This window comes from Electrophorus electricus, chromosome 26 (genome assembly GCF_013358815.1).
Source record: "Electrophorus electricus isolate fEleEle1 chromosome 26, fEleEle1.pri, whole genome shotgun sequence".
NCBI classification, from domain to species: domain Eukaryota; kingdom Metazoa; phylum Chordata; class Actinopteri; order Gymnotiformes; family Gymnotidae; genus Electrophorus; species Electrophorus electricus.
The window spans coordinates 9,087,642-9,115,346 of NC_049560.1; the positions used below are offsets into that span (position 1 = coordinate 9,087,642).

The 27,705-nt window shown below is 45.2% G+C and overlaps 1 protein-coding gene across 1 annotated transcript in view; it reads left to right on the top strand.

Annotated features, from left to right (window-relative positions):
• Nucleotides 1–27,705, top strand: part of LOC113568958 (inactive N-acetylated-alpha-linked acidic dipeptidase-like protein 2) — a 120,666-nt gene that overhangs the window by 79,267 nt on the left and 13,694 nt on the right. The window contains 2 exon segments of the mRNA XM_026997094.2: nt 5,014–5,109; nt 24,256–24,349. Of these exon segments, the coding sequence (XP_026852895.2) occupies nt 5,014–5,109; nt 24,256–24,349 (190 nt within the window).

The following is a 27,705-nucleotide window of genomic DNA, read 5'->3' on the forward strand; positions in this document are numbered from 1 at the left end:
GCTAGAACACTTTACTGTGACTGAAATGAGTGAACTCTTAGCCTCTGTCTTGTTCATGCAGCGTGTAGAGGAGAGAATGCCGTATGCAAGCCAAGGCCATTTCAGCACAGCGAGGCGTGCCGTATTTGTGGTTCTGTGTGTGTGTTTCAACTTGTGAACTACGAGGGAACTCTGGTCTTTAGCATGTGAAACATGTTGTGTTGAATGCATTTGAACGGCGTTCACAGCTCACCAGAACGGCCCTTACAGCGATAAATACTGTACGTTCATTCATTCATTCATTTGGTTTCTTAATGAGCTCATGTTTTAATGCCAGGTCATCTGCTGTAATGCTGTCTGCTGTAAGGACTAGCTGAATGTAGGTACGTATTCCTTTTACTGAATGCTTGAGAACAGGAAGATCATACACAGTTCTTTGGGCTTCAAAAAGGTTGTCTCTCTTTGTCTGTCTCATCACTGTCTGATTCACTCCTGATTCAATACTGTCTGATTCAACACTGTGTGATTCATCAATGATTTGCTACTGTCTGATTCACAACTAATCCAATACTGTCTGATTCACCAATGATTCACCACTGTATGATTCACCAATGATTCACTACTGTCTGATTCACCACTGACTGATTTACCCCTATTCAATACTGTCTGATTCACCACTGTGTGATTCACCACTGTCTGATTTACCACTGATTCACCACTGTCTGATTCACAGATGATTCACCACTGTCTGATTCACCCCGATTCAATACTGTCTGATTCACCACTGTGTGATTCATCAATGATTTAATACTGTCTGATTCACCACTAATGCAATACTGTCCGATTCACCCCAATTCAATACTGTCTGATTCAGCACTATGTGATTCACCACTGATTCAATACTGTCTGATTCACCACTGTCTGATTCACCACTGATTCAATACTGTCTGATACATTACTGTCTGGTTCAGCACCGATTCACAACTGTCTGAATCATCACTGATGTATTCTGTCTGTAAGGTGAGAAGAAGAGCTCCATTTGGGACAGGGATTCAGAGTGACCACTGATTCAGTACTGTCTGATTCACCACTATTACACCACTGTCTGATTCACCACTGATACACCACTGTCTGATTCTCCACTGATTCACCACTGTCTGATTCACCACTGTTGCCTTTCAGATGCACAGCCTAATTAGGGAGGAGCACCATGTGTTTAGTGTGAGGCAGGAAAACGGTCTCTCTATCGCAGCCTGGGAACTCTGGGAATGACTCTGGGAATGACTCCGGGAATGACTCCGGGAATCCCTGTCTCAAAGGAGCTCTTCTCTTCTTAAAAAAAGAATACGTCAGTGCATGAACTCCTGCATCCGTCCTATTAAAATACATGACCACAGATCAGACGGCAGTGCGCTATTCCAACGGAATAGTGCTATTTCATGAGACATTGAAATCACCCTCGCAGCAGGCAACAATTGAGGACATAACACCGGTCGGCAAAAATGTTTGGCAGGTTTCTTAATACGGAGACATTATGTTCCAGAGGGGGCCATTTTGACTCAGCATGGCTGTTCTGAGGAGGATGAGCTCAGGGCAGAGAACTGGACACCCCTCTCATGATCAGGGTCTGTCGCCTGCCGCCGCCTGCCCCAACTCGCCGGTGCCCCCCTGTGGCATGAGCCGATACAGGCAGCTGAGTGCAGGTTAGAGAGAAAAACAGCGATTGCTCACGTGCCCTGGCTAGGCTGGGCTCAGGCAGGCCTTACTGTATGATCAGAAGTGTCCGTGCGTCCCTCCTGTGATCTCCCGGAACATCTGGTTCTGGGACGGGAAAGGTGAGCGTTTTATCTTAACACGCTTGTCGTCTTCCCAGCCCAAGACTCAGACTCGACGTGTTTCTTGGAGCTGGTTTAGATGTCCGTGTGTGTGTGTCCAGTAATTGCTTATAAATATACAACTAATTACTGGAAAATATTTGTTTCTTTCCCGCTCGACGCAAAGTTGCCGTCATCACGGCTCGCAATTGATCTGCTTCTCTCAGCTCTCCACCCATTACCTGGCTCTGTTAACGTGTGTAAGACTTTATTTTACGTTTTCTAAACTGTTATTTTGATGCGCGAGGGTGTTTTATTTACCCATATTTATTTACTCAGTGCCTCAGTAATGCAAATACATTTGCAAGTGAACTAATGTTTGTGGCTTTTCCCCCTTTTCTTTCTAAAAGCTCTGGCAGCAGCTCTGTGGATTTGGGGAAACGCTGTAATTTTTTGCCAGCTTTCAACCAAATTGTTTTTTTCTGGCTCAAGTATTGTTCAAATATTAACTCCTCCTTCCCAGATATCTGACCCCGCCCTGCTAGCTGGCCCTGCCCCTTTCTCCCTCTCTTAGCCTTGCATGGTTCTCAGATCATTGATTTCTCATTGTGGATGAGTATTCTGACTGCTGGTTTCCAACAACAGAACATCAGTTCTGGTTGCGTTACAGATAAAAAGCCCTGATCGTGCTGTCCCGCGCTTCTAGGATTCCAGGATTTTCCGAGCAGGTTGATATATAGCCTCACGCTGATTCTGCAATTCAAAGCCTCATTTTCCAGCTTACATAAACAGCATGTGTCCTGCACGGTGTTACAGCGGGGACTGTGATTACGTCTCCGACAGCTCCGACGCCCCCCACCCCCCCATCGCCCGAGCCGTCCCACACCTCCCGGCGCTCACACCTCTCGCTGCCGGCAGCCTCGCACGCAGTAATGTGGTTTGTGTGTGTGTTAGGTGCTCTGATGGTTTGTTTCTTGGTTGTGCAGACGAAGTGCCTCACACACTGCTCATCCCGTGCAGGTTTTCAGCAGCTGTCTCAAAAAGAGACTGCAATCCAGTTAAACACCGCGCAGTCTCCAACACTTTCCAACTGGCCAAAAATCACCGTACTGGTTTTAGGAATAGGCTGGACTACCCACTGGATTATCAGGAATAGGATGGATTACCCACTGGATTAAAAGAAATTTTCACCTATTTCCCCCTATTTAACTGTCTCCTAATTGCTTAATACAGTGTCAGCACACCTTTTTATACCATTAAATCTTTATGAAAGGTATTATAATTGATAAATGAGAAAATTTATCATCCTTTTTGTTGGCCAGCAGTCAGCGTTATGAAGCACATGTTTTATTGTGGCTCTAAATGCTAATGTCAGGCTGTTGGGTTTAATTGTTTGTTGCAGATTTGGCCACCGGTTGGCCCCTTTAGTCGTAATACAGAGTGTGTCGTTTTCCTGTTTGTGTAGCGGTAGACCCGCCGGCCTAAACTCGGGATGTCACGGCAGTCGTTTTTTGTCGTTAAGATTGCCGGCCAGACCCAGCTCTCTGCGCGTGTCGATCACAGTTTGGGCTTCGGAAAGGACGATCTCTGTACACGCAGCACACTCAGAAGAGGACGCTGACCCGAGAAAGCTCGCCGCTGTCACGGTCTCACCCGATACTTCACCTTTCCTCACGAGCCATTTTGAGGGCCTTTAGCGTGCTCTGTAGTGTAATGGAGTTTCATTCAAATTGCCCCGCACAAGACCTGGCTTCTGCACTCTTGTGTGAGCGTGTGGGCGCGCGGGCGCGTGCGTGGGCGCGTGCGTGCGCCGACGGCTCTGCAACAGGAGACGCATTTTGCAGGAAATGACTTTTGATGAACAATCGCACTGCTGGGAGAGTGTTATTACAGGAAGGGGGTTATTATGGGAAAATGTCCTCTTCTGGCTTTTGTTTGCCTGAGATCATATGTATCAACTGATGTAAGATGGCTCCTCACAAATCTTTGAGTAATAGGCCCTTGGCAACATCAAGGTCTGATCTTCAGAGAGCCGGGGAGTGGCGCAGGCGCCCAGGCCGTTTCAGTAATGCGTCTAATCTTCTGCGCAGATATGTCTGTGTTGTCCTGCTCTGCATGGGCAGAACAAAGGAAGAAAGGGAGACCCAGAAGAAAAGAAAGATGTCGTTTTGCCGGAGTATTTTTCAGTGCTGTCGTCCTTCCAGCTCAAGTTGAGAGCCGAGACATGTTTTGGCTTGTTTATTTTTTTATTTTTAGATTTCTTGTTATATTTTCTTCATGATCTCAGCTCCGGAACGCTCAGTCCTGTGTGCGCTTGTCTTTGTGCAGTGTGTAGAAGTCTGTATGTGTGTGAATGTGCATGCGCGTGCACGTGGGTATGTGCACGTGGGTATGTGCACGTGCTTGTTTGTGTGTGTGTCTGTGTGTGTGTGTGTGTGTGTGTGTGTGAGAGTACAAACTCTTTTGCAGGCACGTGTCTGAGAGAGACTGAGGATGTACACTCATATATACATGTTTACATCCAATCTCCTCAGAAGTAAAAGTGTTTTATTTTCTGTTTGACAGGTGACTCACAGCTATGGTGAGTCGCTGGTGTCTAAACCTTCAGATTTGTCATAGATGGCCCATAGCATCAGGCTGGGATTATCCGTAGTGCCACACACTCTTTACAGAAGTTCATACTTTTAAACATTCACATCTGAAATGCAGTACATGAAGGTAGATGATCCTTACCAGTCATAAAAAGTTAGTTTTTTTATAGGTTCTTATTTGTGGGTAGTGGTAGCTCAGTGGTTAAGGTACAGTTCAAATCCCACCACAGCCAGGCTGCCACTGTTGGGCCCCTGAGCAAGACCCTTAACCCTTAATTGCTCAAGATGTTTTCAGGTCAGAACTGTAAGTCGCTTTGGATAAAAACGTCAGCTAGATGCTGTAAATGTATTTCAGAGGCCCATTTCTGCATATCTGCCAGTTTGCTGTAGCCTTTGAAATGTCAAGGATGGTAGTGATTCCTCTTATGGCTGGAGATACTACTGAAATGACGCTTGGGAATGTATTGTTAAAATGGAGGGCTTAAGGTGTTACTGCTCACAGACACACATTTCCAAGCCCCATTATGGTAAGAGAAGCCATCTCTACCATAGCAAGGTGGGCAAGGTGATCGGTCATGTTCTGAAAGGCTGATATGTGTTTCTTCTCTCTCTGATCTTTTTAAATCTAGAGATCCCGTTTCCTGTCGGAGGCGTTCTTCCCGTTTGAGTCATCGCTGGTGGAGACTCTGGATCCTGCCTTCAGACTGCACGAGGCAGTGGCGAAGGTACGTAGCTCCTCCGTCTCCCAGATCAGGGACCTCAGAGCACAGCCATAGGGCTCGTGTGCCCTTGGGTTGTTCTCGTGTGATGGGTATTGACAATTATCCACATATCTGGAAATGTAATTTATGTCATTTGAAGAGCATAGCTGAATTATGACAGAAGGACATGGAATGTCTGTGTGCGGGTGTGTGTGGGTACGGGTGTGTGTGGGTAATGCCTGTGTATGTGCATGCATTTGGTGTGAATTGTTCCTGGCTCTCTGCGGTTAGCACTTAGCCACGCCTCCTCCCCAGCACACAATGGTGTCACGTTAGCACTTAGCCACGCCTCCTCCCCAGCACACAATAGTGTCACACCACCATTCATCTTCTGAATAGATGATCATGTTTCTGGCTCAAATAGGTCAAGCTGATATGTTGATGATATATGTGGTTTAAGAGTGCTTGAATATCATTGCAGTGTGTGTGTGTGTGTGTGTGTGTGTGTGTGTGTGTGTGTGTGTGTGTGTGTGTGTGTGTGTGTGTGTGTTTGTGTTGGGGGAGGCTTTCAAGGTAAAAAGAAATAAATACAATAAAACCAAAAACACAAATTTACTTTCAGAAAAAGGTCTTTGAAAATCAGCTTTGATCTGTTAATTATGAGCCAGGATCTTCGAAAGCAGCACTGTCACACACCCAAGAAGGAAAGCGACCAAACTCAGTATTCTCATACTTCCAAGATTCATACTAATAAAGACTCATGACTGGACTGTTTGTACAGTTTATCATGTGATGGCATCTGATCCTAGATCCTGTGTGTGTTTGTGTGTCCTTGGATGCGTGGATGTGCAGTGAACGTGTGGAAAGCAGCAGGTTCCCTGACTGCAGCGTCACTTTATTAAAGTCCATCACTCAAGCTACTGGTCTCCACGCAGAGATGGCTTGACCACGGGTCCTGACAGGCCATCTGTCATATAACCTCGCTCTGCTTTCAGACGCCTGCATGTTTATACGCAGCGGCAAACCCTTGGACGTTTGACAAATTAAAAAGACGGGCTGGTGTGGGGCGTCACTTCTATTAGCACCCCTCAGCTCTACCAAATAGTGTCCAAGTGTCCGTGCAACCAAAAAATCCGGATGTTCCGCAGAGCTGGTCAGGGGTGTACTGCAGCGTGCAGGTCCAAGTCAGGTGATAAACAGCTATGAAACTGAATAACCCTAGACAATGACGGATGTGGCGGTGGACATAGGGAGTGTCTTCTCGTCATTAGATGCCAGCGCATTCGGCTCGTCTGCGGATCTGTGGTGGGGGTTCTTGGGAAAAGTACAAAAAGGCTTCAGTTTGGTTTAGAATTCAAGGAGTGGAATTGAAAGTGTCAGAATAGCTTCTTTTTTTTTCCAGCGCTGGGCAGAGAGGCTGAGAAATGTTTTTGAATAACAAAAAGAAAGAAGAGTGAGATCTCAGGCACACACACACACACACACACACACACACACACACACACACAGATGTCAGAGTTACTTAAAAGAGGTGAGCTGGTGTCCCTGGTGGAGCAAGTCTGGGGGTCCTGGGAGACACGAGCCAGTGGGAGCCACAAATGCACAGAGAAGTGAGGAGCAAAAACAAGAGTCTGGGAATTTCAGACGAGCTGCAGACATTTTCCACTCCAAAGGCAAGAGCTGTAGTTTGGGTCTCTCTGTAGTTTGGGTCTCTCTGTAGTTGGGGTCTCTCTGCAGTTTGGGTCTCTCTGCACAGTTCACACTGTGGGTGAGTGGATATCTAGCTGTGCTAAACAAACCTTACAAAATGCAGCCCTAAAAGTCTTTTAAGTGCGATTTATTTTCTGTTCATGCTTCCCCACATGTGAGGTGTTCAGTGCAGAAAATGGCCCATTCCTTTAAATGTTGCACAAAACTGATACATAATCATTTTTATGGCAGTCACAGTTCAGGTGTTTATAACCCTGGATGCTTTATATAATGTGATTTGTTTTCCCATGGCGCAGTTTGTATCGATATAAAAGAGCACATCTCCTTCTGTGTTGTTTTTTCTCCTGCTGTGCTAAAAGCTTCTAGAGGCCATGTATCAAACATCTCCGGGTTCATGATTCATAGCACAAACGGGAGAGTCAGGCAGCTCACACAAACCCCCCGCCCAGCTTGCAAACATCCGCTCTATTCTGGGACTTGCTCCACCTCTCTTACCCTGACGCTGCGGTTCTTGGACGTCGTTCGGTAATAGCACTTCAACAATGGCGCTAATCTGCTGTGAGAGGCGGACATTAACATACAGCCCTGCGTGCGTGCTTTATCCGCATATGGAACCCGCATCCGTGCTTCTCATGGGCGTCCGCTGTCCTAAGGTCCTGGTGTGCCGTCCTGCGGGGGGTAACGCCTAACAATAGACCCGCAAGCTTCGTCACCATGATGCACGTCCCATATACCTCTCAGCGTGCACAGAGCAGGTTCCGCCTTGCCCCTGTCTGAGACGGGCTGGGATAACGATGAACTGATGGGAAACGGGAGAGGTGTTCTGCGCAGGCCCCAGGTGCAATCCCCCAGCCGGCGCAGAAGTCAGGCTTTGCTATTCCCTCACAGCCCTCGGAGGATTCCAGCCGCGGGTCGCTCTCGCTCGGCTGCGGCCCGCCGGAGCCGAGGGAGTTCTCACCCGGACTTTCCGGTTCCCGCGCTCATTTTTCACCAGCTTTCCGGGCCACATCTGGGGAGAGGAAGGAGTGAGCCCTGGGAGAACGTTGAGCGGAGCGGCAGGGGTGTGTGAGCCTGACTCCCCTCAAGAGTGTTCTGCAGGCTGGCATTGATCATGGGACTGACACGCACGCGCACGCTATATACACACACACACACACACAGCACCCGCCCTACCCATGCACGCACGCACACACATACACACACACACACACACACACACACACACACACACACACACACACACACACATACCTCCCACACACTTAATCACCCTCACCAGTCTGAGTCCATATCCCATGCCAGCACCTTTGGGATATGTAGACTTTTGATTTCGGAGTCATATGTAAAGTTTTTTTTTTTTGTAAAGTACTGTAGCTGCACCTGGTTTGTGAATGCGGATATATTTTGGGTTATTTATTGCGATGTGCTGGTACTGTGCCTCATTTGTGGTGCTTCATGTTTGGAAGGCTGGAACTCAGCTGTGGTTATGGCTGTCCTCGGGTGACTGCGTCCTCGGGTGTGCAGATATAAACTCGAGTGACGTTTGTGCTTATCAGTCACGGGGCTGCAGTGTCTTCTATGAGTAGACCCGTGCTGGAGGGAGGGGGCGTGTCAAAGAGCAGTCACACCAGCAGGGGCGGGCCCGGCGAAGGCTCCGCCCCCGAGCTGACGGGGGAGACAAGATCGTCTCGGAGAGAGAACAGACCTGTCACCCTCTCGGCGCCTTCCCGCGCCCTGCAGGCAAGCTGAGAGCAGTTGTCAGGACCCGGTGACAGGCCGGCGCTGATAGCGGCTATGCTGGTGTTGGTGGAGCCGTCCCACGACAGGTCAGAGCGAAGGACCTGTATTACCGCCTGACAGGCGGAGGGACGTAGGCTGGGAGGAGGCGAATGACGCGCGTTCCCACGAGCGCGCAGCCGCGCCTGACTCTACAGGAAGCCGCGCAGGGCGCGCGGGCTGTCCCGATAGCCATCGCTGAGGTATTTTTAGTTGATCGGTGAAGTGCTTTCGGCCTGTGCAGGTGCTGGGATTAGACAGGATGCCTACGTTCCAGGGTCGCAGTCCCAATTTAGTTCTCTTCTCCTTCACGGCTTTTCTGCGCTGACAGCACCGGGCAGTTGCTCAGCATGGTAACGTGATCTCGATCAGGGCTGGTTTGCAAACGAAATGCTTCCGCAGGCAACAGCGAACATGTTTATATGACATTTGTAAGATGAAACCGAATGCCGTCTGAGCTTATACATGGACGTTATTGATCTATTTTGTTCTTTTAATGTGTCGGACTGACAAAGCCGACTGAGGGGCAGAATGAGGGGCGTGTGTCACAACAGTGGCGGGGGCCTTTCTGAGGTCATTACAGCGCGCGCGAGCGAGACGTCCTGCATCCAAAGACCCGGCACTACCAAACTCCCAAAGCAACCCCCCCACCGGGCCGTCACCCACGTAATAAACAAAAGACAAATTAAGAATGTGGTTTGCTCGTCGAAACCTGGCGGGGAAAAGCACTGCAGTGCAGTTCCGAACGGAGCTTAATGGGGTACAGATCACGTCGTCGAGAGTCTGTCCGTGTTCCCAGCTCCCTATTGTGGAAGTTGACCCTCATCTGAAGTTTTGAATGTTTTAGTCACTTTAGCGCCATAAAGGAAGCGCCGCTCACTACGCTGCTGAGACCGTGAACTCATCGGTGGCGTGGAGAATCGTCTGGGAAAGTGTGATAAGATTAGCTCTAATTTCACAATAATTACTCGTGCAAGGAGATAGCTTTTGACCAAGTAAAACCATTTTTTGAAGTGGACGTTAATTAAAGCATACGACTGAGGCAGATGGTGGTCCACTTGCGCGCGCGCACACACACACACACACACTCACAAAGAGCGGTTTAGAAGTTCAGCTATTCAGTTTCTTCTGTCATTCTGCTCCCTCTCTCATCCCTCTGCTCTCTATCTCTCTCTCTCTCTCTCTCTCTCTCTCTCTTTCTATCTCTTTTCCCCTTTCTATCTCTTTCTCTCCCTCCCTTCCTATATAACCTTTGCATAAAGACATAGACAGGGGACTTTGTGAGTTATACCCAGGTTGGGGGAGGCCAGCTCATTAATACCTGAAAGACTTCTCCTCCTGCTGGGAACATGTCAGACCCCACAGAAGAGATTTAATCACACAAGACAAAGTGTCGACTTGATTTCTTTATCCTGGGGCAGCGTGGACTCTGGTGATTATCTCTGGCACTGTATGAGGTGTGCCGAGCAGATGTGCCCCTGCCCCGGCGGGAACTAGGAACCGTGGGTAAAGACACGTGCCGTCTAACTAGAGAGGCCCATATTTAGAAATGGATGAAGCAAACTTCCGTGGAACACATTAACATTTGATATGGAATTAATGCATGCATGTGCACGGACGTGTTTCCTGGACACGATGGATTGCAGCAGAATTCGGATTATCACTCTTAAAGACCAAAGAGTTTCTCTGGTGCAAAAATGTAAATTTCTCCAGCGCCTTACGTAGAGACTGTGCTTAAGCGATGACATCATGGTGTCTTCACTTCTGTAAGCTGTCTCCGTCGTCCACGCGCCCTGATGTTCGCCTCGGCTAACCCTAGCAGCAGACCGGCACTATCAGGCAGGAACCCGGGGGTGGCCGACAGCCAAGACATAAAACTCAATTGCGTTCGGAGCGCTGTTAATTGAAGTCAGACCGGCCTTGTTCCGAGTTTAACTTTAAACCGTTTACTTTGCGCAGGAGAGTCATAGCGTGCTGTTCATTATTCACCTCAACAGAGAGAGTCAGTCCGTCCCTCTTATAGTAACGAGCGTTTAGATACACACATGAGCACTCGGCGAGACTTCCTCTGATCATCGTCATTTATCGGTTTCTTTGTCGACACGACCCTGAAAGGGCTGAGGAGCGAAAGGTTCGATTGGGAATTTCACACTTGGCTGTGCGCTTGCGTTTACCGCCCGACTCATAAAGCTACTGCTCACCAGCCAGACGGAGCAGATATGTAAAACATCTCGGAACGAACAGATTGCTTTTTCACTCTGTATTAAATGAGTAGAGTACTCTGCTTCTCTAGTTTGATTTCTGCTAGCTAGATTTTTCTCATGATTTTCTTTGTAAATCTACATAAAATGTTCACTGTATCTGAATTGGAAGTTAAACTAAGCGCACGTCTCACAAAATCTGGGGACAGACGTCCTTTCCGTCCGCTTTTATGACTAAACTAGGATCATCTGGAAGTGCTCAAGCATGTGATGTAAGTTAGTAATCATTTGCTCAGTCCCAAACAAGGCCAGGCGAGAACTGGGACAGTCACTCGGCGCTCCGGCGCTCACCCCGGGCCTGTTGCACGGCACCAGAGAAACAGAGGGAGTTTATCGTGGCTAATATAAAACACGACGAGGTGTCATGGAGTAATTTTCCCCGCCGCTCGGGGGTCTCACCAGGCGCACGCGTCGACACAGGACTCTCCGCCGCGCTCCTTCATCACCTGGCCGGGCCAACTGCCGTCTCGCCGGCTGACACGGACTCGTCTGGCACGCCGTCATGGAGGAGGGTAATTTGTCCGCAGATCGGCGCCCGCTTCTCCTCGCTTGTCCCAAGTGCGACCGAGCCTCCCGCCTCATCCATCACCGCCAGTGATTAAAAACCCTTCTGCTCTTCCGGTGAAAAATTGAAAACTTAAAATCTAGACAAGATGACATGAGGGAGCTACAGGGGAACTTTTTAGGGGCAAATTTCCCTCGTATGTGTAGGCCGACCTGTCACAACTGCTCCAGTTTCCTTTATTCTTGTGAGCATTTTGGAATATCAGGAGTTATTTATGGAGTCCTTGGATTTATCTGCACTTTTGCATAAATGACTTCAGAACTGTGATCTGCTCTTCAGTTAGGTCATAATAATAAATAAACCCCGTGTTTGTGTCAACGAAGCACTAACATTGTTTTACGTATCTCAGACAAACAAATAGTTTCGATCAGGGTCGGTGATGAAAGGTTTTCATGTAACTACAGGACAACAACATCTTGAAAAGAGGAGAGCCCTGCCTCACAATTTAATTTACCTGCAAACAGTCATTCTTCACCAGGTCCTTCTATTTGCAATATCGTCCAATCAAATGAGATTTCAGAAAACCTCATAAGAAAAGATCCTAAGACCAAACAAAGGTGCAAAGTGATTTAAGCCTCGGGCCTCCATCAGAATTCAAATGGCTTTTTAAAAACGTGGTTTGTCCACATAACTACACCACCCATCAGTGCTCTGTCCAGATACACCACCCATCACCAGTTTTCTGAAGACTTCCTGACTGTCCCACAGTGCTCCCGAACCAACGTGCAATGCCACACAAGGCAAATGATAAGTGCTGCCTGTACAACACTGTTCTGGTGCTAAATCTTCACACAATCTGTAAAGCGGCGTAATGACGTGGTCCCTGTAATTCAGTTCTGGGTGCCTACACAGCCTACAGGACACTGAGACTCAAGATGTGTAACAAACATCTGCAGCAGAAGGTCAGCCCCTCGAGTTGGGCATCGTCCATGGCGATAATAAACACAGGAGCAGCTCAATAACTGGGGCTATAGCAGAAGAGTCTTGACCTCAATCCTTCTGAATTGCTCTGGGGTAATCTGGGGTAATCTGAAGCAAACCCTACTCACCGCGCAGTTTATTAGCAACCTCGGCTTCGCACGTTCACGTTTCGCTTTCTTGCGTGCATTCACCGTTTACCTTCCAGGTGTGTTTTAGGAGTTCGGGATCACAGACTGTGACCTTTTTGCTGTGCACGGGTTCAGCCCCCGGGACCCAATCTTCCACTGCACTTATGTGAAGAGGACAGGTCATTCTCAACACAGCAGAAGTCAAAGCTCAGCCAATACCGGGCATTCAAACCTAGGAGTAGTTAACATAAACAGATGGACTACTCTCCCAAACTGGACCCCTGCAACAGTGTGGGGTTTGTTGAATTAGACTGTTAACATTTTTAATTGTATGACGATCGTGTTCACAGTTAAGAAGACATCCATGCAGAAACCACAGCGGTTTCGTTACCTGTTTACTCACAACTCTATGATGGTTAAAATAACTGGATTCCCTGCTTGGCTATCTGGGTGGACACAGGAAGACCTGAGGTCAGTTATTACCTAAGTGGACGTCAGCGTAACATCGTCTCACCTGCTCAGTCTGTTTTCAATCTGTTTGGTATACCGTTTTTAAAAACGTTCTGACACCTCGTTGGTCTGGTTGTCCAGCGATGGTTTAAAGTAGCCGGGGATCAGGTTACATGCAGAAGTCACAATAAAATCTCAATCTGGGCCGGATTATTTTAGCAGCGTTTAAATATTCAGGACCGTAATCTGTATTAGGCTCAATCCCATGTCTCTGTCATTGCTTTTCTCAGAAGTAGACTATAAAAGGTCTGTTTTGGGCATTCATAGTCCCTCACCGTTATAATGCAGCGCACGACTCCTTTTAGAAGTGATGGAGTGTAAAAAGAAAACAGGATGGCATTTCATCATTAAAGAGTTGTAACAGTGCAAAAAAAACTAAAGCATAACGGTGTTGTGTGCGCGATCGGAGCCGGAGGGCTTCAGCACTGTCAGCATAGTAAAGGGATTCCTGTTGACAGCCAGCCCAGCCCTTACTCCTGTGAGCAACTGAAAGAGAAGGAACCTCACGCCACCTCCGTGGTGTGCTGGGTTTTTTCCTTTTGATTGTGTAACCATGTTGTTGTGCACCATGCGTTTTAATCATTTTATTTATCTGTGTATTCATTCGTTTATTCGTATTTCTTTATTTTCCTGTGGTATGAATAATTTCTAAGTATGGAAATTCTCTGAAGCAAGAAAACATGTTTTCTCTCCTCATGCTCGGAATCTCGTATTCCTCCCCTAACTGCGACTTCTTTATTAGTTATTTTGACCGTGGAGACAGTGCAGTGTTTTCAAAGTCAACAAAAGCCAACTAAGAGAGAGTTATGTTAGAATTATATGGAATTAAATGCATCTATAATTATGTGAAATGTGTAATGCTTAAATCAGACATGGGAATGCACTAACCACGCACTGGCTATAGAAATGCACTAACCACACACTGGCTCTGGAAGTGCACTAACCACACACTGGCTCTGGAAGTGCACTAACCACACACTGGCTCTGGAAGTGCATTAACCACACACTGGCTCTGGGAATGCACTAACCACGCACTGGCTCTGGGAATACACTAACCACACACTGGCTCTGGGAATACACTATCCACACGCTGGCTCTGGAAATGCACTAACCACACACTGGCTCTGAGAATACACTAACCACACACTGGCTCTGGGAATGCACTAGCCATTAAAAATTAATGCAGCACGACATCCCAGTTTATTACTCTATTTGTACTACCACATGAACTTGTCTGACTGCTTTTTGTAACATTCAGGTAGGCTTGTGAGTGTTGATGGTGTGCGCAGTATATGCCTTTTTGGTTTGAGATTAGAGACGGTGGCGATCACCCTTCTGTTGTTTTTGAGGCCGTCACCGTGCAGAGGAACTTACTGTTACAAAGCCAAATGTCTAGAGCAGGTTGGGCCGCACTCATTGAAAAGAGAGCGCTATTGGTTATGTACCAGCCAGAATTACTACCACCACTGGTAATACTCCAGTTGTTTGAAATGATCTAAAATGGAATTTGTTGTGCCAGTTTTTTTTTTTTTGTTAATTATTATTATTGCCCGTGCAATCTTTCCGGTATGTTCCCTGAACATGCCCATGTGTGTGAAGGTCTGTAATCTTCCGGTATGTTCTCTGAACATGCCCGTGTGCGTGTGTGTGTGTGTGTGTGTGTCCTTTGCTTCATTTCTACACTTTGTTCATAGGGTTTCTAATGGTGTCGATAACAGTTACACATTTTTGCAAAAAAAAAAAAAGGTGTTTTTTTTTTTTTTGTCCTTTTCAGAGCGAGACCAAGCTGTTAAATTACTGTCTTCTTTCATTACCTATAGCGAGGGTTCCTGTACTACTGGAGGTCACTGTAGGTACCAGTAGCATGTTGAAAGGCCCCTTAAAGTATGAAAGTGATTTGTCAGCATTGCTGGAATGTCTTTCCTTCACATTGAAAGGGACAGGGGCCCCCTGGGAAAAGATGACTGGCATCAAGAGGGAGTTGGCGATTGTATTATATATGTATATTATTTTATGAATTCTCACAAGGTGCTGTCAGCTTCTGCCACTGTTGGGTAGATTAATTAAGGGGTCATCGTTCATTGTCTGTACAAATTCACTCTCACCGTGTCCGCCGGCAGCCGCGACACTGAGAACACGACTAACGACAGCACATCTTCTGCTCGGACGCGTTCCCGACCTTCCGGCTGGGATTATCCCCCAAATTGTCTTCATTGAGCAAGAACTCTGTAAAAATCCATGGCTGTTTGTCAGTCTGTCCTTTTACGTTGCGAGGTACTGGATTTTGAGGCAAGGGCTTTGGCAGGACGCTGCGCTAAACTGTGTCCAAAGCCCTTCCATGTGGTGACAAGTTCAGGTGCTGGCCGTGGACTGGATGGTTCTCGCAGGTGTGTTGGATCCGTATCAGTGCTGCCGTCCTCTCTGAAGCGGTCGAAGATCCCAGGGTCTGACGCGACTTCTCAGGTTCTTCTGGCATCGTGTCATCAGATGGGATTTAATACCACAATATTGTTGATTTTCCCTGGTTTTAACCATGCAGCCTTTAAATGTCCAACATCAGATTTTCTTGTAGGTGCTTGACTTTTATTTTATGTATTTGGGTTTTAGTTTTTGGTTTTTAATTAAAGCTTTTAAAGCTTTTTAATTATAAGGGGATATTGCAAATAGCTCTGTCAGGAAATGAGCTTTATTTTAGTCTGAGGCTATAAGTACTCACGGTGCTCTCACTCCCAGACACGATGCCGAGTTTATTTGTGGAGTGTGGTGTTGTGTCATGGCAAGCACCATGCTGCTCCAGAGATGCGTCTGTCTTTGGCGTGCAGTGCACTGTGGGATTAGTGTAAACAAATGCAGATTTCCTGTCTGCGGTGCGTCTCTGCTGTTTATAGATCAGTTTTTGCGTTTTTGTTTTTTCAGTCCAGGCAGATTGAACACCTGCACTGTCAGGAAACATATGTGATACTTTAATTAGCGTTTAATAATCAGAAAAGCACGTCTGTGTTAGGTGTAAAACAGAGGGCTTGGGAGGTTAAGCTTAATTGGTCCCTGCATCTGCCAGGTGCCTGTCATGAAATGTTCCTCTTTGCTTTAGCCCTGCCAGCTCCGCCTCATTTGGCAGTGCGTCGTCTTGCTGCGTTTCTCAATCCTCTCTCGTTTCGGTGAGTGACATGATTTCGTTATATGTCATTTCTCATCTGTGACTCTGATATGGGCACACGGTCTGTCAGTTCGCCTGGACCGACAGCACTGTTACTTGGTTTTGGACTGACTGCATAAAACAGTGGTTACAACACTGTAAAGTGTCTCTGTACACACTAATTTCATAACTACAGCCCAGATAACGAGAACCAGCTCTTCATCGCTGACAGATTCCCAGTGATGCCACATTCTGGAAGGAATTAAGTGTGAATCCTGCATTCTGTTTTAGCACAACTGCATTTAGAATTGCATCATTTAGTTTCAGTATATGGATAATTAATTGCCATATAAGCGTGGCAAATTTCTGTTCAGTGAAATGACCGAACATGATGACAAAATGTCCACCTCCACATTGACATGATAAGTTGCCCTGCCCCATTTAGTGTGTGAAGTGACATCGGTTTTATGGCCCTTACAAAACATTATTGTCATTCCGGTGAAACCCCCAAAGAAAGTGGCCAGTGTTGTGGAGCATAATGTGTCCTCAAGTCACTCGAATGTAAAGCAGTTTACAGCTGCAGAGCCAACTTACACAGTGTACAGCTACAATGACAGAGCCAACTTACACAACGTACAGCTACAATGACAGAGCCAACTTACACAGTGTACAGCTACAATGACAGAGCCAACTTACACAGCATACAGCTACAATGACAGAGCCAACTTACACAGTGTACAGCTACAATTACAGAGCCAACTTACACAGCATACAGCTACAATGACAGAGCCAACTTACACAGCATACAGCTACAATGACAGAGCCAACTTACACAACGTACAGCTACAATGACAGAGCCAACTTACACAGTGTACAGCTACAATGACAGAGTCAACTTACACAGTGTACAGCTACAATGACAGAGCCAACTTACACAGTGTACAGCTACAATGACAGAGCCAACTTACACAGCATACAGCTACAATGACAGAGCCAACTTACACAGTGTACAGCTACAATGACAGAGCCAACTTACACAGCGTACAGCTACAATGACAGAGCCAACTTACACAGCATACAGCTACAATGACAGAGCCAACTTACACAGCATACAGCTACAATGACAGAGCCAACTTACACAGCATACAGCTACAATGACAGAGCCAACTTACACAGCGTACAGCTACAATGACAGAGCCAACTTACACAACGTACAGCTACAATGACAGAGCCAACTTGCACAACGTACAGCTACAATGACAGAGCCAACTTACACAACGTACAGCTACAATTACAGAGCCAACTTACACAACGTACAGCTACAATGACAGAGCCAACTTACACCACGTACAGCTACAATGACAGAGCCAACTTACACAGCGTACAGCTACAATGACAGAGCCAACTTACACAGTGTACAGCTACAATGACAGAGCCAACTTATATTTATATAGAACCTTTCAAAGAACCCAGTTTTGTTTTACAATAAACATACAACAATTCTTGTCGCGGGAATATTCATCCCATTGCTGAAACACTTTAAGTGTTTGGACATGATTTTGATTCTGATGATGACGTATCACAAAGGTCCTAAGGAGCACTTTTCAGTTTTGCTGTCAGTTTTCGCTGTCAGTTTGTTTAGAGATTCAAAATGTTTATTTTCTACTTGTTTGTCACTCTGAGCTCATTATAATTTCATGACTGTTTCAATTCAATTAAATCACACGAAGACAACTGCTCGGAGATGTGTTTTTCCTGCCTCCTTTCTGCTAATTTGCCAGAATTTTGTTCTAATTCATTTTCTGAATGCAGTACTGACTCTTGGAGATGAAACAGTGGCGACGTTCCTTTATACACGCCAGTATTTACTACCCCTGGCTTTGTTTACGACACTTTTCTAGAAACAGACCCATTTTTACCGTTCGTCAATAGTCACCTAAAATTGACCTTGGACTGTTGGTGACAGTCGTACCTGACATTGGCTGATGAGGGACACTTTGGGACTGCCTAATTAAAGTCTTTTGTAGCCTTTCATCTTGGTGTGTGTTTGCTGAATGGTACAAAAAAAAAGGGCCTCTTGCAAAATCAGAAACCAAAAAGACTGCTTTGATTTGGGAGTGGGCGGGGCTAAAACCCAAGCCGCGCATTTTAATCAGACAAAAAAAAGAATCACACCAAAAGGGCATAGGATTGCACCTTATTTTTTGAATAAAAGTTTTCTAGAATTCTGTTTGCATCAGCGAACTCACTCACTTGTGAGTGTATTTGTTAGATCGTGTATGCATCATAAGAGATATAGCATACGTACACCAGTGCCTTTAGGGCTGTTTTGAGGCTAAACTGTCTCTAGAGCCATACCCTTGATAAATCCAAACCCAGAGGGATCTAATAGCAACCTGTGACTAAAAGACATTCATTCAATTCATGCTGGAGTATTTGGATTTGTGCTTGAAAATGCATTAGTCAGTAAATAAATAAATACTTCCAAACGAGGCTTTCTGTGCTTGCGCTTTGAGGCAGTGCCTTTTTAGGCTGCTAAGCTATATTAGTGCGGCTTTCTGCCGTGGACGTAGACGTGGACGTGGACTTAGGCGTGACTGTCTCTCGGACACTCCTCCCTCAGACGGTCCAGCCAGCACGAAAGCCCGGTGCGTTCAACACTCAAAAGCCCGAATGTTCACGTCCGTGCTGGCAGACTGTGTCGTCACACGTTCAACACTCTGGAATAAGCTAAGCCATGTGAGACTCAATGAGCCTCGCAGGCGTGGTCGAACCCAGCTCTGTGTGTCTGCTGCTGCTGTGTGAGTGTGTGGCAGGCCGTCCGTCAGATTAAACTTTTCCTGGAGAGCCCTCTGCTGTTGGTGAGCGCCAGATCCTATAACAATGGTAGCTTAGACTCCTCTAAGTCTGTCTGTACACTCTGATCCAGCACAGCCCATGGGGATCTGCACTGGCGTGGACAAGCAGAAACACACACACACACACACACGCATACAGATTTTCTTAGAAGGCATGGAATCTCTTAAAAATTGCATATACCAAGCCGGGGTGTACTGACCACTAAACTCATTCTCCTAGTTGCTTTGTCGGCAGTGACATTCGCGAGTGCGCAGCTGTTTTGTCATTCTTGTTGACGTTATGTTGATTTTCGTGTTAGCGAGAGGTGGGTGAGTGTGCGCACAACTGACATCTCTCATTACCACAGCCACGCTCATCCACAGTACGCGGCTTTCCCAGAGTGCCACGTTCCCCATCACTCACTACGGCTGTAAGCATGACAGCGCGTCACGAGAGCAAGACGCTCGGTGTCAAATGTCATCTCTTCCCAAATATGCATGTTTTTTTTGTTTTTTCTTCAGTTGGGAAATGTTACACAGTGCTCACTATAGTTCCAGTCTCCTCCTGCATCTTCCCTCTTCCAGGTCACATGACACCTGCCTGCCCACTCCTTAAGAAAAGCCCTCCATTCCGGATATTCCAAATATAAGGCCATAAATAAGAAATGTGTTGGTTCATTTTGTCCTTGTCTTTAATGCTACCCAGATAACTACATTTTTGTAGTATTATTACTCTATTCAAATCAACACAAATCTTTCCCCATAATGAGTTCCCCAGTAGTTCATCTTACACTAATAGTGAATAAGGGAAACAGTGAAAAATGTACAGGATATAAAACTTCTACACAATCCTGTTAAAATGCCAGGTATGTGTGATATGAAAAATTACAACTTTTTCATCTCTTTTTATCTTTAATGTGACCTATAATCTGTGCAAGTCAATTGTAAAAGAAACAAATCTTTTAGGGGGGGAAAAAATAAAAATAAGAGTTCAAATAAGGTGGTTGCGTAAGTACGCAGACCCTTCACCTGCTACTTTACTGAAGCACCTTTTTATGACAGCCTTTCAGTCTTTTGGGTAGGAGTCTGAATCTTTGCCTGTAAAAGCACTCAAGACCTGTTTGACTAGGGGTATGTGCAAATATGTGGGGGTGTGGAGATGTGGAGGTATGTGGGGGGTATGTGGAGGTGTGTGGGGGCTTGTGGAGGTATGTGGGGGTATTTGGGGGTACACTTTAGGTCATGGTTGTGCTGAAAGGTGAAATTCGTCTTCACATTCAGCTTTTTAGCAGAGGCCTGATGGTTTTGTGCCAAAACTGATATTTGGAACTCTTCAGAATTCTCAACTCCTCAACTAAAGTCCCAGTTCTAGCTGAGGAAAAACCCCAAAGCATCATGCTGCTACCACCGTCCTTGGGTGTGATCTTCACTGTGGGTGTGGGGTTCTTCACTGTGGGTGTGGTGTCAATCACTGTGGGTGTGGTGTCAATCACCGTGGGTGTGATCTTCTTCGCTGTGGGTGTGTTAGAATCTATATGATTAATTCTGAATATAGCCACATCCCCGGTTATACGAGCACACTTCCATCACATTATTTTGTTGTTTACATGAAAAAAAAAAAATCCTTCTAAATGATTTCACTTTATTTTTCAATTGAATTGCACACATTATTATTATTATTATTATTATTATTATTATTATTATTATTATTATTATTATATAATTTTTAATATATAATTATTATTATTATTATCTTGGCCTGATTTTTTCCATTACAACAACTGTGACATTTCAGAGGGTGTGTAGCTGTTTTATATTCACTATTCCAGTAGTGGTGCAGTGTTGCTGAGGTCAAACTGAGAATATGCTAACTTATACCTGTATACCTGTATAGCTTTATACCTGTATACCTGTATAACTGTATACCTGTATAGCTTTATACCTGTATACCTGTAAACTGGTATAGCTTTATACCCATATACCTTTAAACCCATATACCTTTAAACCCGTATACCTGTATACCTGTATAGCTTTATACCTGTATACCTGTATAACTGTATACCTGTATAGCTTTATACCCATATACCTTTAAACCCATATACCTTTAAACCCATATACCCGTATACCTGTATACCTGTATACCGGTATACCTTTATACCTGTTTAGCTTTATGCCAGTATACCTTTATACCTGTTTAGCTTTATACCTGTATACCTGAATACATGTACATCTCTATACCTGTATAGTGTTAAACCTGTATAGCTTTATACCTGTAAACCAGTATAGCTTTAAACCCATATACCTTTAAACCCATATACCTGTATACCGGTGAACCTTTATAACTGTTTAGATTTATACCCGTATACCTTTATACCTGTATACCTGTAAAACTGTATAGCTTTATACCTATATACCTTTATACCCGTATACCTGTACACCTGTATAACTGTATAACTTTATACATGTATACCTATATACCTGTATAGCGTTATACTTATGTAGCTTTATACCTGTGTACTGATATACCTGTATACCCTTATATCTGTATAGCTTTATACCTGTATAGCTTTATACCCATATGCCTGTATACCTGTATAGCTTTATACCCATATGCCTGTATACCTGTATAGCTTTATACCTATATACCTTTATACCCATATACCTGAATACCTGTATATCTGTATAGCATTATACCTGTATAGCTTTATACCTGGGTACTCATATACCTGTATACCCTTATATCTGTATACCTATATAGCTTTATACCTGTAAACCGGTACAGCTTTAAACCAATATACCTGTATACTGGTATACCTTTTATACCTGTTTAACTTTATACCCGCATACCTTTATACCCACATACCTGTAAACTTGTACAGCTTTATACCTATATACCTTTATACCCATATACCTTTATACATTTATACCTGTATACCTGTAAACCTGTACAGCTTTATACCTATATACCTTTATACCCATATACCTTTATACATTTATACCTGTATACCTGTAAACTTGTACAGCTTTATACCTATATACCTTTATGCATTTATGCCTGTATACCTGTATATCTTTATACCTGTATACTTGTGTACCTGTATACCTGTATAGCTTTATGCCTCTATACTTTTGTACATGTATATGTGTATAGCTTTATACCCATATACCTTTAAACCCATATACCTGTATATATGTATACCTTTATAGCTGTATACATTTATACCTGTATACCCTTATATCCTTATACCCGTAAATCTGTATACTTCTATACCTGTAAACCTTTATACCTGTATACCTGTAAACCTCTATAGCTTTATACATATATACCTTTATACCCATATACCTGTATACCTTTATACCTGTACACCTGTATACCTTTATAGCTTTATACATGTATACATTTATACATGTATACCTGTATAACTTTATACTTGTGTAGCTTTATGTATGTATGCCCGTATACATGTATACATTTATAGCTGTATACCTGTATACATTTATACTTGTATACCCTTATACCCATATACCTGTAAACCTTTATACCTGTATACCTGTAAACCTCTATAGCTTTATACCTATATACCTTTATACCCACATATCTGTATACCCATATACCTGTATACCTTTATACATGTATACCCATATACCTGTATACCTGTATAGCTTTATACTTGTGTAGCTTTATACATGTATACCCATGTATCTGTATACCTGTATACCCTTATACCCATATACCGGTATACCTGTATGCCTGTATACCTTTATACCGGTATAGCTGTATACCAGTATAGCTGTATAGCTTTATACCTGTAAACCTGTATAGATTTATACCTGTAAACCTGTATAGATTTATAACTATATACCTTTATATCCATATACCTGTATACCTGTACACCTGTACACATTTATACATGGTGTATACATTTATACTGGTGTAGCTTTATACCTGTATACCCGTATACCTGTATAGCTTTATACTCATGTAGCTTTATACCTGTAAACCTGTATAGCTTTATACCCATATACCTTTAAACCCATATACATGTATACCTTTATACTCATATACCTGTATAGCTTTAGAACTGTATACCTTTATACCTGTATAACCTTATACCCATGTACCTGTATACTTGTATACCTTTATACCTGTATACCTGAAAACCTGTAGCTTTATACCCATATAGCTTTATTCCTATAAATCTGTATACCCATATACCTGTATACCCTTATTCCCATATAGCTGTATACCTGTATACCCTTATACCTGTATACCTTTATAGCTGTATACCTGTATACGTGTATAGCTGTATACCTGTGTACGTGTATAGCTGTATACCTGTATACCTATATACTTGTTTACCTGTATAACTTTATACCCATATACATTTATACTCATATACCTGTATAACTGTATACTTTTATACATGTATACTTGTATACCTGTATACCTGTGCACCTATATACCTGTACACCTGTATACCTGTATACCCATATACCTGTATACCTTTATTGCCTTAAAGGAGCCATTTATATGTTTGTACTGCACCACAGATGCTAGTAGGTCCCAGTATGGGTTCATCCATCCCAAATGACTCCAGCTTCAAGATTGGTGGGGTTGGAAAGGTGGAGCTTCTAAACTGTATCTCACACACACACACACACACACACACACACACACATATATATATATATATATATATATATATATATATATATATTTTTTTTTTTTTTTTTTTTTTTTACCCAGCTAGATGTCCATCTAACCCAGGTGCACAGAAGGGTCAGAGGTCAGGGATGTTAAAACACCATTCCCTGTGTGTCTATTTGTCTCCCTTGACCCCTGTGTCTCCTTCTGTCCCTTTTGTATCCCTTTTGTATCCCTTCTGTTTCCCTGTGCCCTGCGTGTGAATGTCTCTATACCCCATGTGCCAAATGCATACCTGTGGTGGAACAGTGCCCAGTAGGTGACCCAGGGGCCAGGAACAGATATCGCCATGCTGCAGAGAAAACCCTTATACAACATGCACTGGACCAGAGCCTACAGTAGCTGACCCTGGTGACCCTGACCATGACCCTGATCCTGACCTAAGGGCGAGAGTAAACAAAGCAAGAACAAAGTTACAAGCAGCCAAATGGCCACTAAACCAGCGAGGACACTTATATGTATGCACGAGTAGCCTGAGTTGCGATTTTCCTGTCAAAATTATTATAATTTAATTTTTTTATTGATGTTCTTTCATCATTTCAAAGACTGCAAATATAAGAGCTTGTGTGCCATCCAGACGGTCATTATTATGTTCTTATGTTTGTTTTTTTATTGATCTAGATGACAGCAGAGGCCATCCTACGACTCAGTACTGACCCCGTGCTTCCGTTCTCTCCCCTGGACATAGCACTGGACGTTCAGAAGAAGCTCAAAGGTAACGGGAGTGAGTCTCCGCCTCTCACTTGCAGAAAAGGCGTCTTTAAATTTGAAATACAGTTTCCCACAAACACAGTTTCTGAAATGCAGTTCCTCACAGGTGTAAGCGCTGCTCTGCTGGCTGATCTCAGCCAGAATGCAAAACACGGGCCATTACTGCATCAATACTCATGAATACAGCCCGTTGCCATAGCGACCGGACGCGGTGCACTGCTCTCGGTTCTCGGCGGTGTGTCAGGCTGCAGAAGGACCGTAAGTGACATAAGACGATGACCTGGCAGGAGATCATTGGTTCCGCTGCACATGGCAGTCCTGAGGTGATGGGAGAAGTGAGCTGTCCTCTGTCTCTGTAACTCTCAGACGAGGCTGAGGTATTCCTCGCGGCCCCCGGCACGCCAAATGAGCAGGACTATCGGATTATCGGACGTAATTGGCATTTCTTCCCTTAGCAAAGGGACGCTTGGTCTCAGCCGATCCTCCAAAAAAAAAAAATGAAAGGGAGGCAAATGTTTAATTGCTTGACAACTTCATCACAAGACACCCAAGGGTGGTAATCAGCGCAGAATGCCAGCTCACCTTTCATTTGTGACTGGCCTCTACCTTTTTAGAGACTTGCAGCTCTGAGTTTCTGCAGACTCCAATAACATTGCATTATTATTCTGGCGCCCTCGGGTATCTGTTACTGTCGCCTCTCACTCTGCGCGGAGGCTAATGGAGAGTGAGGGCTCCCCCCTGAGTGCATGCTCTCTTTCCCTCTCTCTCTCCTTCTCTCTCCCTCTCTCTCCTTCTCTCTCCCTCTCTCTCTCTCTCTCTCCTTCTCTCTCTCTCTCTCTCTCTCTCTCTCTCTCTCTCTCAGGCTGCTGCACCAGTCTCTGGTGTTAAATATTCATACAGACATGGCACAGGACAGGTGAGGTGCTTAATTGCCACATAATCCTGTCTCATGCAGACAGTCAGCAAGACCATAAAGCTGTACAGTATTAATATATCAGCACACGTGCACACGCATGCACACATGCGTGCACACACACACACACACACAGACACACACACACACACACAGAAACACGATCCACCTGCTACATACACCTGTACAAACACACACACACTGATACAGCTACTCGGTAATCCAAGTGAGAAGTGACATGGTGAAATGTAAAGTATGAGGGCAAGCAGAACCACTGAGTGTTGAGACCATCACACTGACATATTGAGTCTGTGTGAGGACTTGGATCTTGTATTTCTGTTAATCCCGGTGGGTTGGCTGTATCTCACGATAATGGTTGTGATCCCTAGCAATCATTTGACCCCTAGCAATCACCAACACGTGGCTTCTTTATGGAGTTCTGGCACCTGTTATGAGCCGTGTTGGTTCAACTGTTTCTAAGGTGCTCAAACAGCCTAGCACGGTGACTGAGATGAAATGACTACTCCCCACCCAATTAAGATGTTTAGGTCTGACCAAAAAGCAAAGCGTGTCCTCGGCGGACTGGGAGACAGGTAGCCGCGGCCAGCTGGCATGTCTGTCTCTCCTGTTACAGATATGACGGCAGGCTGCTTCCATTGATCAAAACGGAACGTGAAACTGCAGCGGTGCAGTAAGTTCTGTGTTTGTGATTAAATGGTTTACATGGGTGCGTGTTGTAGTTTAGAGGCACAGGAGTACTTTGGAAATTGTCCTCTAAAAGAATTATTTGCCTCTTTAAGATAGAAAGGGATTTGCCTCCAGCGTGCCTGCAAGTTTTACGTTTCCGTGGTCAAAGTTTTAAGTTGTTCTCGATTTACTTATTCATTCATCTATTTGTTTGCTTTTGGTGTTGAGCTGATTCGATTTATCGGGCGTCCATCCTAGCCTTGGTGAGAAAGGTGTGTTCGCGCAGGGCGACACAAAGGCACCGGCATCATGCGCGTCGGGAGGAAGGCCGACGTTAGAGAGGCGCGGAGTGGGATAACGCCGCCCTTGCTGCAGAGAAGGACATCCGCGCCCTCGCGTCTCCCAACGCCGCTTCACAGCCGGCACCGGACGTGCTCCCCCTCCGCGTCCTTGGTCAGATCCCTCTCCCAACACCTCGCGCCCGCGCGTTAGGACTTCTGCTCCTCCTCCATTTGTTAAGCGTGGAGCCGTTCCGGGCTGGCGCCAACCCCCCTGTTCCCTCCCCACGTCTCTGTGTCAGGACGGGTGATAGATTACACCGAGCCTCCCACATATTTCATAAGCGCTGTTCTCCCTGCAGAGAGAGAGGCACATGGACGGATGTGCAAGGCTGGGGTTCTTTTGCTATATTTATCCTCCCTCTCGCTCTCTCTCTCTCTCTCCCTCCCCTCCGGTGAGCGGTACCAAGCCCGTATTCTCCAGCGGCCAGCAGTAATGCTCTTCACGGTACCGCAGCTCTCCAGCTCGGTTCTGGCTCTCGCAGACTCGCTGCAGTACCCGCCCACCCTGCGACATGTCTGATAGTGGCCAAGGTTAATTACTTTCAAACAGAACAGAATCTGAATTCCTCAGGCACTGAAATCAGATACAACTCCAAGAAGCCAGTAATGTCAAGATGGGGATTTTTATTTATTTGGTTAATTAGGTAGATGGTTATTTATTTATGCTTTTTTTTTTTTTTAATGAGGTGCGTTTTATTTTCTTCCGAATGCTCTCATTCAGCAGTGCATGCTACAACTCTACAGTCTGTCCGCTCATATGTCACAAGCCCATTAAAGCAGGCCGGGCTGAATTACTGTTATGATTATCGTATAATAATTCAGACCAGTGTTCCATAATTGATGCACGGCGCAATCAAGTTGTAAACAGTGTGTTGCATTTTGATTTGGATGCATTGGATGCACAGCCTCCGTGATTACCATCACCGTCGGCACGACTCTGCCAGCCGGTTTCAACCGGACACGCACGGCCATCGCTGAAGCCACTCCGGTTGAGGAGAGTATTTCAATACTGCTGTGTGCAGCAGAGGTTGATGGCGTGCACATCTTAGCTCAGTGAGAGTGGCTTATTTGGGTACACTATACTTATACAGAAGATTGACAACACACAAATAACGGGCAGAACGGGACGTGTTCATGGGTTAACACGATAACACGCACGTGTCTTCGATCTGTTTCCCCATTAGCCGCGCGCCGAAGTCCAGGACGGTGAGTTGGGTTCGTCTCGGCAGTCATAGCCAATTAGCATTAGCCCGTTTGGGTCGAAAAGCCTCATTTTTGGGCGGTCCGCACTTATGCCGTCAAGCTGTTGGACCGAAGCAGCGAGGGAAGTGCGCTGTCGCGGGGCCTGTCAGGAGCCGTAACGGCTGAGCAGATGGAGGCAAATTGGATAAAAGCCCCGCGAACGCCGCGACCCCACCG